The sequence below is a fragment of the Bufo gargarizans genome, chromosome 5, assembly GCF_014858855.1.
Source record: "Bufo gargarizans isolate SCDJY-AF-19 chromosome 5, ASM1485885v1, whole genome shotgun sequence".
Taxonomy (NCBI): domain Eukaryota; kingdom Metazoa; phylum Chordata; class Amphibia; order Anura; family Bufonidae; genus Bufo; species Bufo gargarizans.
Genome location: NC_058084.1, coordinates 378370925 through 378387903, shown reverse-complemented (window position 1 = coordinate 378387903; position 16979 = coordinate 378370925). Strand labels below are relative to the sequence as shown.

General features: G+C 43.2%; 1 protein-coding gene across 4 annotated transcripts in view; it reads left to right on the top strand.

The window, feature by feature from the left end:
- ABHD5 (abhydrolase domain containing 5, lysophosphatidic acid acyltransferase) overlaps positions 1 to 16016 on the top strand; it is a 33513-nt gene extending 17497 nt beyond the window's left edge. For 2 of the 4 annotated variants that reach the window (XM_044293270.1, XM_044293268.1), the window contains exons 2-8: positions 1676 to 1699; positions 2412 to 2497; positions 4288 to 4660; positions 5993 to 6147; positions 12522 to 12633; positions 12953 to 13139; positions 14347 to 16016. In XM_044293270.1, the coding sequence (XP_044149205.1) occupies positions 1676 to 1699; positions 2412 to 2497; positions 4288 to 4660; positions 5993 to 6147; positions 12522 to 12633; positions 12953 to 13139; positions 14347 to 14436 (1027 nt within the window). In that variant the 3' untranslated portion in view covers positions 14437 to 16016. The remainder of the gene's footprint in view (positions 1 to 1675; positions 1700 to 2411; positions 2498 to 4287; positions 4661 to 5992; positions 6148 to 12521; positions 12634 to 12952; positions 13140 to 14346) is intronic. The other 2 variants (XM_044293271.1, XM_044293269.1) reach the window with 1 other exon arrangement.
- The last annotated feature ends 963 nt before the right edge of the window (positions 16017 to 16979 follow it).

The window sequence follows — 16979 nt, the reverse complement described above, 5'->3', positions numbered from 1 at the left end:
GATGTGCTAGTGGCCATCTAGCAACCCATGTCCTCAGTTCTATACCCAAAATCCTGGTGACAGGTTCCCTTTAAGGAGACCAGCCCCTAGAGGACCACAATTTTGAGTAGTTGTCTCAGAGGGTCCACTGTATATATTATGTAGTTCTTGTGTATGTATTTTGTGATTTAACTTTCTCTAAAATGTAGATAAGTTGCGCTCATCCAGTCCATTTATTGAAAGTATTGTTATGGGGCATTACAGCTGGTCAGCCATTTTAGAGTAGCTCCTGCACCACAGCTTCTCAGCCCTGCATTGGATGGAGCTGCTAACTGCAGCATTGCTCCCATTCACTTTAATGGGAGCAGTACTGCAGTTACCAGTGCTGTCCATTTACAGTGGGTTGAGGATCTAGTCTGAAACGGCTCATTGGGAGGGGTCTGACACCCTACATCCCACCAGTCTAATAATAGCCTGTCCTAGGGATGTTAAACCTCTGGAATACCCCTTTAATCTTTAAATTGGCTTTTGTTTCATGCAGTAATCAGAATATCTAAATTGCTAAATACTTAAAGTAGTACGCCTTTGTGGTCTGTACTTCGCACTTTCTGATGTACACGTAGTTAAAAGTACACTTGTATGTTGCTACAGTGAAAAACTAACTCCTTAAAGGCAACCTGTCGCCAACTTTATGCTACCCTCCTTGAGAACCTGCATCATAATCATTGCAACAATGGCCTAGAAAAAGTAACTGCTTAGGCTACTTTCACACCTGCGTTCAGTACGGATCCATCTTGTATCTGAACAGACAGATCCGCACCGATAATGCAAACGCTTGTATCCTTCATAACGGATCCATTTGCATTATTTATATTAAAAAAAAAAAAAAAAAAAAAAAAAAAGCTTATTCAAAACGGATCTGTCTTGACTTGCATTGAAAGTCAATGGGCGACGGATCCGTTTTCAATTGCACCATATTGTGTCAGTGAAAACGGTTTCGTCCCCATTGACTTGCACTGTAAGTCAGGACGGATCTGTTTGGTTGGCTCTGCATAGTCAGGCAGACATCAACGCTGCAAGGTGTGTTTTTTTTTTTTTTTTTTTTTTTTTTTTTTTGTGTCCGCCTCTAAAAGCAGAACTGACACCAAACTGAGTCAAACTGATGCATTCTGAACGGATCCTTATTCATTCAGAATGCATTGGGGCTGAACTGATCAGTTTTGGGCCACTTGTGAGAGCTCTGAACGGATCTCACAAGTGGACCCAGAAACGCCAGTGTGAAAGTAGCCTAAGGCTAGGTCTACACGACGACATTTGTCGCGCGACAAAAAGTCGCGCGACAGATAGGGCGCAACAGTTGTCGCGCGACATTTTGTTGCACTAATGTCGCGCGACAATTTTTATAATGGCAGTCTATGGTGTCGCACTGCAACATGCGACATGTTGCGACTGCGACGCGACAGTCGCAGAAAAATCCATCTTGAATGGATTTTCTGCGACTGTCGCGTCGCAGTCGCAGCATGTCGCATGTTGCAGTGCGACACCATAGACTGCCATTATAAAAATTGTCGCGCGACATTAGTGCAACAAAATGTCGCGCGACAAATGTCGTCGTGTAGACCTAGCCTTACATGGTTATCTCTGGTCATGTCTTCCGCCTGTTGATTGACAGTCTTCTCCTTACTTTTCTCCCTAGGAAAGAACTGCAAATCATCGGCAGGTGAGCAGGAGCTCTTGAATAACCGTGACCCTTTTCCTGGGCTGCAATATTATGCTGGTTCTTGGTAGCTCATGAGTGACGAATCGCTGCAAGCAGTGTGTTGTCACTAATTTAGTTTTTTTTTTTTTTAACCAATTTCAACAGTGATGACATCATGAAATTGATAAGTTCCCTTTTAAGTGTGAGTTCAGCTTTTGGGGCTGTCTCCTCCTCCCTGTACCGATGCTATTGATTATCCTGCTGGGTGGCAAAAGAGAATGGGGGAACAGAGTAGCTGATCTGGAAGGGGGGGGACGACGACTCACTGACCTTTACTGATCATGGCCTACACTGCCAGGTACTAATATTGTAATGTCAGGACCAGTAAAAGGTTCTCTTTAAGGTCTCATGCACTTCACCGTAGAAGGGCCTTGACCGTATTGCAGCTTGCAAACTACAAGCCCACAATATACGGACATTGACTGTGTGCACAGCGTATCACAGATTAAGACCCATTCACTTGAACAGGTCCACAATCTGGAAGATGAGGTACGGATCAGAAGCACAATGGGGGGGCCATGTCTGGCACCTATAACAAATACTACACTACCTTATGCTGCCCTATGAGGGCATTACCTGTTTGTTTGTTTTTGTTTACCATTTACCAGTTTTTGAACTTTACTGCAAAACAGATTAATTAAATATAACCTTCTGTGTGTTATCTTTGTTATAGATCGGGATGGTTTTCCAACTGGCTACCCGCCTGGTGCCCCACATCTGTGGACCATCTAAAGGAGGCTGAAGAGAAAATGCTGTCCTGTAGGTTTTAATTATTCAGCTTTTTCTATATCAAAATTGAACTGCTTCCTTAAAGCTGAGTAGAGCCTGAAAGCCGCAGCAGTTCTTTGTGGAGAATTTATGTAGAAAATAATCTTTCAGATGTCCTTAGTTTTATATGGGTTCTATTATTTCTAAAGGTATTTTGGTTTAGAAGACCACGTAATTGATTTGTAGGGTATTCGGAGTTAATAGCTGGAGCTCAGAGTCCTTCTGAACCTGTGCATCCATACATTTACATGCATAGCCCGTCCACTTCTCTGAAAGAGATGGGGAAACGTGAACGGCCCCTTTAAGAATTGTCATTTAATGGTGTACATGTAATGCTCCTAAATCTAACACCTATAGCTGTACTCCACTATATGCTTTCTGGGTAACTGGTAAAAAATAAAACGATCAGTTGGCTGGACCTCCACGAGGGGGATTGTGAGTAGACCTCGCTGGCTCTGCCTGCTCAATGAGTGTGGCCATTAAATCCGGAAACTGAATGTGTAGCCTCCACTTTATTACATTTAGGCCTTCAGACAACCCCATGGGAGCTGCAAAGTATCACAAATGTTTCTTCCAACATTTCATATTGCCCCCACACCTGTGTACAGGTAGAAGCCACAAGTGCAAACCTAACAAAAGAATAAACATCACTGTTTATCTTTCCGTTCTTCTGAATAATAATAATAATAATTCCGTTTGAGTCACTTCCATCTAAGATCTGGTATTTTTTTCGGTCAGGCGAATTTAAAAATAAACAGCGATGTGAACTCTCCCTAAGACATCAGACAAATGGGGCCCCCCCTCTACTTCTGTGGAGTCATGATTTATATACGGCTTTTAGCTGAGCTGTTTAGTTGCACTTACTAATGCTCTTGTGTGAACTGTGGCTAAATATTATGCTTGATCTGTTGTATTTTTATTCCTAAATCTGTATGCGTTACTGTACCAAATCGAGTTGGTTGATTCACTTGAGGCAGTTACACACATCAAAGCCTCCCAGTGTCAAGTTTAAAGAGAATTTAACAGAAGTTCATCCAGATCCCAGTACGATCTCCCTGCCCCTGTAGAAAAATAAAAAAAAAGTTCAAATCGCCCCCATTTTGCCAAAATATAAATACAAACTACATAAACAATTAAAAAAAAGTGTGTTGCTGTGTGAAACACAATACTATTAAGTATAAAAATATTTATCCCACATAACAAAACATAAGTAAAAATGGCACACTCAGTTTTTTAGTTGTTTCACCTCCCACAAAAAGTTATTAGTAAGGCCTCATGCACACAAGCGTTACGTAAAAAAAGAAAGCCGCCTGTGCGCCTTCCGCAATTTACGGAACGGGCGGCCTATTGTAGAAATGCCTATTCTTGTCCGGAAAACAGACAAGAATAGGAATAATATTATATTATAATTTTATTTTTTTTGCAAGGCCACGGAAAGGGGAAACGGATGCGGACAGCACACGGAGTGAAGTGAATGGGTCCGCACCCAGCTCGGATGCGGACCACAACAGCAGTCGTGTGCATGAGGCCTAATACACAGCCCAAAATTTGATGGGAAACCTGCCGAATTTTATTTTATTATATATTTTATTTATTTTTTCTTTCTTGAATTAAAGTCTACAAACAGACCTGCAGAGGAATCTGGTGGCTGTGTGGTATCTTCATTTGTTGCTGCCAGTTGAAAGACCTTTTGAAGCTTTTTCCTTTTGCCTTGTGCTGGGTAAATCTAGAATTGTGATAACTGGCTGCTGTCTTCATGTGTTTGTTTCTTCTATTTGTAGGTATTACAAGCTCCTACTCCAAAGACCATGTCCTAATATCTGGTGGAAACAAGATCTGGACCCTGTCATTTGTGCAGCCGCTGTCAGCAAAGGTCCCATTAGTTTTGTTGCATGGCTTTGGAGGAGGCGTCGGACTGTGGGCTCTCAACTTTGAAACCCTTTGTCAACCTAGAACTGTGTATGCCTTTGATATCCTGGGGTTTGGACGCAGCAGTAGGCCACACTTTGAGGATGATGCGGAGAAGGCTGAAATGCAGTTTGTGCAGTCCATAGAAGAGTGGAGAACGGCCTTGGGTCTGGATCATATGATTTTACTGGGACATAATTTAGGAGCATTTTTAGCCTCAGTTTATGCTATGAAATACCCCACAAGGTAAGTTTTAGTGGTATTTGTCCTGAGAGATGTTTTACAGGTTATAATTGAGCTGCTGTCTAAAACTAGGGATTTGTATAGTCAATAGGGGAGTCTCTGATGGAATTCCACCCACCCTACACAATTTGAGGATGCGGTAGTCTACAATCATTAAGTCATTAGACTTGTCACCTAAACAAAATTGTTTTTTTTTTAGGCTACTTTCACACTAGCGTTCGTCGGTCCGCTCGTGAGCTCCGTTTGAAGGGGCTCACGAGCGGACCCGAACGCAGCCGTCCAGCCCTGATGCAGTCTGAATGGAGCGGATCCGCTCAGACTGCATCAGTCTGGCGGCGTTCAGCCTCCGCTCCGCTCGCCTCCGCACGGACAGGCGGACAGCTGAACGCTGCTTGCAGCGTTCGGGTGTCCGCCTGGCCGTGCGGATCCGTCCAGACTTACAATGTAAGTCAATGGGGACGGATCCGTTTGAAGATGCCACAATGTGGCTCAATCTTCAAGCGGATCCGTCCCCCATTGACTTTACATTTGAAAGTCTGGACGGATCCGTCCGAGGCTATTTTCACACTTAGCTTTTTTTTTGCCATTTTAATGCAGACGGATCCGTTCTGAACGGAGCCTCCGTCTGCATTATTATGAGCGGATCCGTTCAGAACGGATCCGCCCGAACGCTAGTGTGAAAGTAGCCTTAGCTCTTTTCCCTCTTTAGCCAAAGCCAGAAATGGATCTTGTACAGAGAAACTAGAATGGAAAGGCTTGTAGTTTTAAGGGGTTTTAGTATAGGCCAGGGTGGGCAACTTGCAGCACTTCAGCTGTTGTGAAACTACAGTTCCCAGCGTACTCCTTTTTATTTCTGAGAAGAGCGGAGCAAGTATGCATGCTGAGAGTTGTAGTTTCACAACAGCTGTAGTGCCACAGTTGGTAATCAATATCTGATTGGTGGAGGGCCGACACACGGCACCCCTGCTGATCAGCTGTCTAGCAAAGAGCTGTATATCATATAGTGGCTGTGCTAGTTATTGCAACTTGGACCTGTTCAGTTGAGTAGCAACTAGGCCAGTTGACAGGTGAACAGGACCTTCTGGGCCATGGTGCTCTAGGATGTCACATCCACTAAACGGCTGATTGGCAGGGTCGCCAGGAGTCGGACCCCCTCACAAGTTTGTCAGATATTGATGTCCTGTGTGAATCCTGGAAAACTCTTCTAAATGGAAGCAAATCCTAGAGCTTTTTTTAATTTTGAAGAGAAAATCTTGGAACAGTTAAAATTTGTATAGGATGTGTTTTTGGTGTCTATTAGTTTGACTTTATTTATTTTTTATTTTTTTACTTTAGGGTAAAAAGTCTAATTTTGGTAGAGCCATGGGGTTTCCCAGATAGACCTGACAATATGGATGAAGAAAGGCCAATTCCTGTCTGGATTAAAGCAGTTGGTGCCTTATTAAGTCCGTTTAACCCATTGGCAGGACTCCGCTTGGCTGGACCACTGGGTGAGCAAGTTCTCTGTAGCTTAATAGACTTCTCATTGACTTTAGGATTAAATGTGGGTATAGCAGTTTAACTCTCATTCACCTACAGTGTAGTTCAGTCAGGGGATGTATGATTTATTGTGGTAATGTGAACAGTGCTGGAAGGTGTGTATCTTCCACTCGGGTACCTCAGATGGGTGAGACTACTAAAATGCAGAGTGGCAGTGGTCTCAGCAAAGCATAGTTTGTTTATTAATTCTGGGCTCTATTTTAATTGGATTGGCAGTGGGATCTGCCAATCGACACCCTTCCTGCACAAGTAATCCTTTTGACCTGAGGTGGTCACAGGTGAGGCCTGCTGTAATCAGGCAGGCATAAAGCACCTCCCAGTATGTCAGTCTGGTGGAAGTGTGTGTGATCCTGGAGCAGAGGCTCGGAGTGTGGTCTCAGCTGGGCTAGGCTGAGGGGTCACAAGTCTGGGAGATGGCCTGGAGGCTGCTGGACTATTGGTCTACATGCACACGAACGTTAATAGTTTCCGTGTCCGTTCCTTTTGCGGTCCAGAAAAAAAAAAAAAAGTCGTGTGCATGTAGCCTTAGGCTGAGAAAGCTGCACCTGAAACAGTGTGTGTGAAATGTGATGTATAGGGGAGTCAGAGAGACACCATATTTGTTCAGTTAGTGCCTAGACTGGCAAGTATTTCTTTTCGCTTTTACTTGGTGTCTGAGTACGACCCCCTGAGAGAGAGATCCCTGACAGTATGTTAGAAATTTTAATCATACCTATGGATGGAATTGCTTATAATCCCTTACCACCCCAGAAAGCTTTACATATTGACATTCCTCAAAGGGTAGGATTGGTAGTGAACTTTTCTCTATGGGTGGCTTCTTGCCTGTGTAAAGAGTGGAAATATCCATTTATTGTCTAATGAAACCTATTGCGGGCGATCTCGTTACTGGAACATGGTTGCTATCTCTAGAACGTGCTGGATGTTTTTGTGCTTCTGTTACCTATTTGTGGATAAAGGGAATTCCAGTTACCCTCTGTGTATCCCATTCACCTGACTGCATAGTTTATGGTTAAATGACCAGGCGGTGCTGAAATATACTGGTAATTTTCAAGAAATTCTTGGCTGGAGCAGGTCTGCAGTCCACCCTTCTAAGGAAATCATTGTTGTGTTTGACAAGGTTCAGCGCTGGGAATAATGTAACCTGACTTCTGAGCAAGATTTGTCCACAAGGTGATCACTATTTTATGAAAAGACTTTGACCTAATTACACTCATCACAATGTCCTCTCCCAACAAACGAGTTCACTGCTGTCTTGCCCTTGGCACCCTTAGTCACTCTGGTATTTCACAATTTCTACATGGTGTGTTTCTTTACACCAAAATAAAGTGCTTCCATCTGGTCTCAGTCTTTTCACAGGGACTGATGTTTCAGGCAATTATTGGGAACGAACCAAGTGTTCCCAATAACTAACTAAACTGCCTGATCGTCAGCAGAGATAATGGGCTGCATTTACATGCAATCACCTCCACTGTATGGGGACAAGCAACTGCAACTCTTGGACAGTAAAGATGGATTTAGACGGACTGACTGAGCGGCTGATTGTTGGGAAGGAAGTGCTCGAAGGAGACCGTGCATTTACATGCAGCAATCTCCTTCACAGTATGAGGACGAAGGATCTCTATAGCAATCCTTTGTCCCCGTACAGAATCATGGCTTCTGAGCAGCAGATCACCATTTTAGACCACACAATCAGCTGCCCAGAAGCCATGATCGGTGGTGCCTGAACGAGTGACAGGATCATCCAGTGAACAAACCTTTCACTCTTCATAGGGTGATCGGCGGCTCGTTTAAATGGCCAGATGATCAGGAGCAACAGTTTGTGATAATCTGGACGACTATTAGTGCATCTAAATGCACCTTAAATCTCTGGGTACAGAGGACTGTGTTGCACAGAAACAATGGGCCAGATTTATCATTACTCTGACAGGTCACTCCACTTTCACATATCGCTAAAGTCAGTTTTAGCCAAGTCAGATTTATGATCGGCCCTTTAAGACTGAAATAAATTTGGTTTGGCGGTAGCAGTTTATCCGTCAGTAAGCAGCTTTACAAAAGTTGCATAAGATGAGCATGGTCCTTACTGGAGTGAAAGTGCACTTTTTTTTTTTTTTTTTTTTTTGCGACTTTTTTTTTAAATAGTCGCAATAGTAAATCTGTCTAGAGATTCATTTACATAAGAAAACACTCCCACTTTCAGAAAACTGGCGAGCATAGTGCAGAGCAGAAAGAAGTCGCAAATTTTTGCGCAGTTTGAGCGATTGCACAAAAATTTGCGACTTTTTCACTCCATTATTTTGACTTGAGCTAATGATAAATCTGGCCCAAAGAGTTTTGATGGCAGTCGAAAGACCTTTGCTAAGGTGATCACCGGTGCCTTTTACACAGGCCCGTTATTGGGAACTAGCTCTTCTACAAACTCATTCCTGATAATTGGCCTAATTATCTGTCCACATAAAAAGGACCATAAAGGGGTTGTCAGAGATGGAGATGGAGATATAGATATGTATTATACCATGCACTTGCTGAATCTCTCAGATTACACTGAGGGTTACATGACCTGTGATGTCAGCTTCTCTCCCTGCTCTGATGTTTCGTGCGCAAGCCTGAGAGAGCAGATGTGTGTCTGTACACGAGATGTCACTGTGCTGGCCACACCCCCTGCACTGCCGTCTGCTCTTTCCCTGGATTCTTCAGGAAAAACTTCAACCCCTTTAGCAGCACAGACTCGGGGCTGAAGGCTTTACTGAGTAGCTGCCGGCAGTGAGGAGACAAATGCTGGGCACAGGAGCTGACAGACTAGAGTAGTTCTGCAGAGCATTGCACAAAAACATGTGGGGGAAGGGGGGGAGAAATCCTGTGTGTATCGGCAGTGTCATTGTACAGCTGGGACTTGTAGTCCTACACATACAACATGCTGCTGAGTCTCCCAGCAGGCAGACATGTCACTCAGGGCAGCACTTGTATTCACTCCCTTTGCAGTGCTGGGGGAGGGTGCAAAGACTGTTGCAGGTAAACAAAGGGCCAGAAGAGATCCAGGGAAATGGGGAAACTATTTTAATACATATCCAACTTTTCAATACATGTGTACAAAATCAATTAATCAAGTGATTACAATTAGTGACAGCTGATACAAAATCAAAGTAAAAAAATTTGCTCCATTCCAATCTTTCAACGGATCTTCTTGTATTGTGCTCTTGATATATATTCTCATACGTCTTTGTATATAAAGTGCTTGTGCCAATAAAGTGCAGCTTCCAATCAAAGTATACAAGAACAATCTCATATTATAAAAAAAAGTGCATTTTAAAATCACAATAAAACCACTTGGCTATATTAAATTCATCAGGATAGAGAGACGCGTGCTGCACTTTTGCAGGGTACAAAAAAAGGCAGCACTTCCAGCTTTCGGTGACAGGGTGAAGACCACAAAACTTTATTCCCAGCAACGTTTTGGCCTACTCAATAAATTATATATATATATATAATATATATTTATTTTAAAGGGACACTGACAGGCCCTATAAACATATTTCAATATTCCTATGCAGTCATAGGTCTATTAAAGTGTATTCCAATGATATAAGAGTACCCCTGTCCACATTTTAAACCATGTAAAAACAACTTTATATTAATCTGTCAATCGCCTTTCTTCGTGCCCAAGGGGCGGTTTTTCTCCTACCTTCATGCTCAGCCACGCCCCAACTGTCTTTTCCTACCGCCGCCCAGCTCATTATTCACTGCGCTGGGCGACTCTTATATTCCCCGATCCTGTCAGATCCCGCGCATGCCCGATAGACTTATGGGCATCGGACCATCTACGCATGTGCTGGATACCTGTATCCGGCACCCTCCCAAGCCTAAAAGTTAATGCGCCTGCGTCCCGTTTTCTTCTATGCGGCTGCTCTGTGTCTCCTGCTGCGCCTGCGCCGGATCTCTCCTCCAAGGCACTCGTATCCAGCGCTTCGAGCGCTGATGTCATCAGAAATTCTGATCTGACACAGATCGGGGAATGTAAGAGCCGCCCAGCGCAGTGAATAATAATGAGCTGGGTGGCGGAAGGAAAAGACAGTTGGGGCGTGGCTGGGCATGAAGGTAGGAGAAAAACCGCCCCTTGGGCACAAAGGAATGTGATTGACAGATGAATATAAAGTTGTTTTTACATGGTTTAAAATGCGGACAGGGGGTACTCTTATATCTTTGGAATACACTTTAATAGATCTATGACTGCATAGGAATATTGAAATATGTTTATAGGGCCTGTCAGTGTCCCTTTTTAAAGCAAAGGTTTAGAAGCACCTCCTAAAACATAGCAATACCTGTAGTGAAATCAAATATCTGAAGTGTGAGGAACCAATTTAAAGGGAACTTGTCACCTGCAAAACGCATAATAAACCGACCACAGTACCTTACAGTATCCCCCAATGTGTTGCTAATCATGTTTTTCTTTCTTTGTGTTTCTTCAGACTTGTTTAAAAATGCTGTTTTAATGTTGGTTGGCGCAGTCTCCGAGTCAGGCTTGAAGTCAAGGGGGCAGCGGCCTCCTTGCTTCAAGTAAAGCGAAGCCTGCCCCTTACCCCTCCTCTCTACAACTAGATGGATATGCTGCCGTGATACCAGGATTGCGCTCTTCTAGCGCATGCACTGTACGCTGCCTGTTACAGCGCGATCCTCACTCACCCTCCTGCATTTTCCTGACTGCGGATGCACCAGTCATGCTGTAACAGGCAGCGTACAGCGCATGCGCTAGAAGAGCGCAAATCTGGCATCACGGCAGCATGTCCATCTAATTGTAGAGAGGAGGGAGGGGTAAGGGGCAGGCTTAGCTTTACTTGAAGCAAGGAGGCCGCTGCCCCCTTGACTTCAAGCCTGACTCAGACAGCGCCAACCGACATTAAAACATGTATGAAGAAAGGAAAACATGATTAGCAACACACTGGGGGATACTGTAAGGTACTGTGGTCGTTTTAATATGCGTTTTGCAGGGGAAAGGTTCCCTTTAAGTATGTATGGCCACCTTAAAGGAACATCCTAGAAATGATTGCTAAAACGTAACCAGTAATGACTTCCCCCATTGTCATGCATACAGTGCTGTAGACCGACAAAGGTTTGTAGAAATCCTGCAGAGAACCCAGGAGATCCTTTCTGGGCTTAAGGCTAGGTCTACACGACGACATTTGTTGCGCGACAAAAAGTTGCGCGACAGGGCGCAACATTTTGTTGCACTAATCTCGCGCGACAATTTTTATGTCAGTCTATGGTGTCGCACTGCAACTTGCGACATGCTGCGACTGCAACGCGACAGTCGCAGAAAAATCCATCTCGAATGGATTTTCTGCAACTGTCGCGTTGCAGTCGCATGTTGCAGTGCGACACCATAGACTGACATTATAAAAATTGTTGCGCGACATTAGTGCAACAAAATGTTGCGCGACAAATGTCGTCGTGTAGACCTAGCCTAAGAGGAGATTAATTTTCTGTCCAGCTGTGGGCAGGGAGGCTGCTTGTATTATAGCCCTATAGAGGACGGAAACGGGGAACATGGCCGATCTCCTAGAAATGAGACCAAATTGGAACAGTGGAATGAAGGGAGGAAGAGTGTGTGTGTGGTGTGTGTTTTTTTTTTTTTTTTTTTTTTTTTTTTTTTTTTTTTGTGGTCCCTGCAGTGTAGTTACATTTACGTGTACTGTGTAGTTACAGTGCATATTTTCTTGTGGCTTTTTTTTTTTTTTTCTTCAGCCAAACCATATGCGAATTCAAAAAACACCGCTAACATATCCCCTGGCTTTTACTTTATGGCAAGCTCTCTCATTGTAGGGCAGTGGATGCAAACCTATAGAACGGGTGCCATAAGCAGCACTCTGAGCCCTTTCTGTGGGCACCCTGGATTGTCTATGGCAGGCATCCTCAAACTGCGGCCCTCCAGCTGTTGCAAAACTACAACTCCCAGCATGCTCGAACAGCCTACAGCAGGGCATTGTGGGAGTTGTAGTTTTACAACAGCTGGAGGGACGCAGTTTGAGGATGCCTGCTCTATGGCATGCCAATATGCCGTAGACTTTTCCTGCCATTAATCAGCGCAGGACGCACTAACAGCACAGGCAGCACATTGAATGTAGACCTCATTTAGCTATATTGGAGTAAGGTACATGGAAGACATACTATATTGGTATTCAGGGTAAATTGCCATGTTGGCACTTTGCGACAAATAAGTGGGTTGTGGTTTAGGCACTTGGTCTCTAAAAGGTTCGCCCTCACTGTTGTAGGGAATCCTGTTATCTAACATTAATAATCTTCTAAATAGAATGTGTATTTTTATTTCCAACAGGCCTTAGTCTTGTTCAAAAGCTGAGACCAGATTTCAAGAAAAAGTATGCGTCTATGTTCGAGGATGACACTGTGACGGAATATATATATCACTGCAATGCACAGTCTCCAAGGTAAGTGGTTAGCTGTAAGATGTAATCGATGACCAGTCTTCTCCGTCTCATGTCATTTTGTTGCTTTACAAATGACATAATTGGCAGGGACTAGGCTGCCTGATCTGTCCCCAGCAATTCATGGTTACTTGACAAATCCCGGTGATTTAAACAAACGTGTCTAACCAGAATACAACCTGCATTGGTACTCCTGCTGGGGATAGAGTCTTGTACAGAAGTGTATTTGGCTTATAAATGTATTTTTTACAAAGGTGTGCTTTTGCATTCTAAACAAAAAATTTTACCTACAAAAGTATTAACCTTGATTTCTTGGTTGCAGTGGCGAGACGGCTTTCAGAAACATGACCGTTCCATATGGCTGGGCTAGAAGGCCAATGCTGCAGCGCATAGACAAGATGCACCCAGGCATTCCAATCACGGTCATATATGGAGCGCGTTCGTGCATCGATGGCAATTCTGGAAGCACCATTCAGTCTCTGCGGCCAAACTCCTATGTGAAAACAATTGTAAGTGCTTTGGGAGCTGCAGTTAATGTATCGTTGTGGGGACAAAAATAATGACTTTAAAGTAGTAATCGTTCTGTATGTTTCATTTTGTGGATTTCAGCAAACGGCTGCAGTACTAAGGACCTACTGACATAGATTTTGATAATACATGCTAATTAATTATATAAAGTTTAAAGGCTATGAACACTTCCTGGGCAAATATTTGATGGCATCTTACACATTTTAGGCAAAAAAATCATTTTTAGTCTAATTATAAATGTTCAGTTTTTGAGATTGCAAAACAGACCTTGTATCAAAAAAAATAAGTGTCCAGCCATTTTTTTATAATGGACCAATCGAAAAAGAAAAAAAATGTTTAGCCTAAAATAAGTAAAATGGAATCAAACTATCATGCAGGTGTCCGTTACCTTTAAAGGGGTTCCCACCGATCGCAGGTCTGCAGTATCTCCAGCAATGGAACTACACGGCTCCAGCCACTGTGTTTCTGGTCTAATTCAAGTGAATGGAAGCAGCGCTGCAGTAATCGGCTCCGTTGAGTGAATAGGGGCTGCGCTGCAGTAATCAACTGTCCCCTACAGTGGATGGAGCTGCTGCAGAATGCCGGAAGGATGAGGGCGCCGGGATCAGATCTGTAGCTTTTAAAATGCTGAGGGCTTAACATGAACAGACAACTCAGTGGCCGGATTTAGCCAGGTAGTGTAGTTGTGTTCAGGTGTTGTGTGTGTGTGTGTTTTTTTTTTTTTTTTTTTTTTTTTTTTTTTTACTGATCACCATCTAAATCAATATCTACATGTTATCTGACTTTAATGACAAATGCATGGTGCTACACGTATAGTATTTCACTCTTGGGGCCCATTCACACAACTGTAGTTTCTTGTCAACATCCGTTCTGCGGATCGGATGCGGTCCCATTCATTTCAATGGGGCTGCAAAAGATGCAGACAGCACAGTGTGCTATTTGTGTGTCCGTTCCATGGCCCAGCAAAAAAGAGCACCTGTCCTATTCTCTGTATTTGCCGACCAGAATGGGCATTTCTATCATGAAGGATGTTCCAAGTCGCAAAATGCGGACCACACAGCCTATATCCGTGTTTTCCAGATCCACAGTTTGCGGCCTGCAAAAAATGTATACGGTTGTGTGAATGAGCCCTTATTTAGAGATTTTTACATTTGCTCTGGTTAATTATTTTATTTTTTTGTTCTGTAGGCAATCCGTGGTGCTGGCCATTATGTCTTTGCTGATCAGCCAGAAGATTTCAATCAGAAAGTAACAGAAATCTGTGATTTTGTGGACTGAACTGTACAGCTCCATCTGCTTAATCTCCTTGAAGGGGTTCTCCAGGAGTTAATGAAATTACTGGAAATACTTATATATTATAAGCACATTCCTAATAGTTTTCCTTATTTATAATGGCTCTATTGCACAAGAAATAAAATGGCCGTTGCCCTATTGGTGCACGCACATAACCCTTCCCAATCACACAGCAGGAAAGATTACTTCAGAGCACTGAGCTAATGAGCTTTCTCAGCCGCCTCTTGCTGTCTTCATGGATTCTGATCCTTCAATTCAGCTTTGTGTGTAGGAGCGGAGCAAAGTGAAAGTACAGAGGAGACGGACAGGTGGGGGATGTAGCACTTGTGTGCTTCACTTCACTCTGTTCCTGCACACATAGCTGAAGATCTGATCAGCAGTATGTAGGATTGTACTTCATAACAGCAGAGAGTAATCTGTCCTGAGTGATTAGGATGTGTTTTTTTTTTTTTTTGTGTTAATAGGGTAGTGGCTTTTATTGCCACTGTTTGCCACTTTAAAGTGGTTTCCTATGACAAATGATGAAAATCAGACATCCGTATAGGACATGACCAGATCATTCTAGGGCTCTATTCACCCGTCCGTAGTGCATTGCGGATCCGCAATACACCCGGCCGACACCCCCGTAGAACTGCCTATTGTCCGCAATTGCGGACAAAAATAGGACCTGTTCTAGATTTAATTTTTTCCGGAGCCGCGGACCGGAAGATCGGCGGTGCGCTCCGGAAATGCGGATACGGTCAGCGCACGGTGTGCTGTCCGCATCCATTCCTGCCCCATAGAGAATGAATGGGTCCGTACCAGTTATGCAATTTGCGGGACTGATGTGGACCCATTATTACGGACTTGAGAATGGAGCCTAACAAAGCTATAACCAGCCCTGTACCTCGCATGGATCCAGTGATCTCCTTATTCATTGCTCTGTTAGGCCTCATGCACACAGCTGTTTAAGTACTAGACGTTACACAGCTTTTTTGGCACCAGTGAAGGTCTTTTAGTGACCAGTGAATCCCATCCGTTCCAAAAATGGGACATGTCCTGTTTTTGACAGCCAGGCAGGCCCCATCGACTTTAATGGGACCGTTTTTAATGGCCACTTAAACAGGAGCACACCCTTCTAGCAGCCATTAAGAATGAGTACACTTTAACAAAAAAAGACCCCTCACCCACTTGCTCGTGCTGCAGCAGTCTCTTCTCTCTTCATTGAGCAGGACCTGGGATATGCAATGCGTTACGTCATAACCACGGATTGCGCAGTGACAACATCTGTCACATTGCAGGTCCTGCTCAATTAAGGGACTGCTGCAGCATAAGCAAGTGGATGAGTTTTATTTTTAATTTTTTTCCACCAGCCCCGTTGAAAATAAATGGAGGGGTGCTGCGCATGCGCAGTGCGCCCACCTTTACTTGCGGGCCATGTTATCGCTATAGGTGTGGGACAATATGCCCCCATTGTCCATGATGAGACAACGCCTTTAAGTTGGCAGCCCAAGGGGAGTGTCTTTTCTGCTGCAGCTAAGGGGCGTGTCCATGCTCTCCCTATCACACCTCAGGAGGCAGTTGAAAGATGAAACTGAGCATGTGCGGCCATCTCGGTGAGCAGGTCAAAGAAATGAGAAAAAAAAAAACGGCAGGTGGCGCTATACAGATGCATTTTATTGAATAACTCGGTTATGCTAAATTTTTTATTACATGCAATTACAAAAGTATTCATATCCAGGTGTTGGTTTGGAAACTGTAGAATATTTTTCATGGGACAACCCAACAGAAAACAAGCCATAATAAATAATGAAGGCTATTTAGTAATGTGTGTTTATAATTAATCTAAGTATTTTCAGTGATTTTCTTAATTGCCGGAGAACCCCTTTAATGTGTAGTGAGATATAAACCAAAAACAAATGGCAGATATAGCATTTTCCTATTTCATTGGCGCTTTCACCTTTACAGACATTTGCACACTTGAACAAGAAATGTGCCTTTTCTTTATTTTTTAGGAACTGATTTAAGGTGTACAGCATTAACAAGTATTCAGAGCGTTTATATTTATACGACATTTGTGATACAAATAGATATATATTTCCAGAACAGTATATTAGTCATTTATATCTTGTAAACTGGAATTGAGGCCAACTGAGCCAAACTACTCCAAGTACTGATTTATCCCAGCTCTGTCTGTAAGCGTCTATGCACGTCGGATTTACTTTGTATTGTATTTATTTTTATGTTTTAATACTCCTTTCATGTGTGCCAAGTTCTGCATAGGATGTATGCCTGCGTGTGCAATGAATATGTGTCTGTTTTAAGACTGGAAAACTGAGTAATGCTTGAAAACACTACCTTCAAATAGGAGACGACTTGTCGGTGCTACAATCACTGCAATAAGAGCACAGTGTGTAGTCCATCTCAAGTAGAATTTAGTAGTGTGTGTGTGTGTATGTACAATAAAAATCCTTTAACGGGATGGTCCCATTATTTTTTTGTATTTCTTTATAGAGTAAAAATATAGACATCTGCACAATAGAATGATA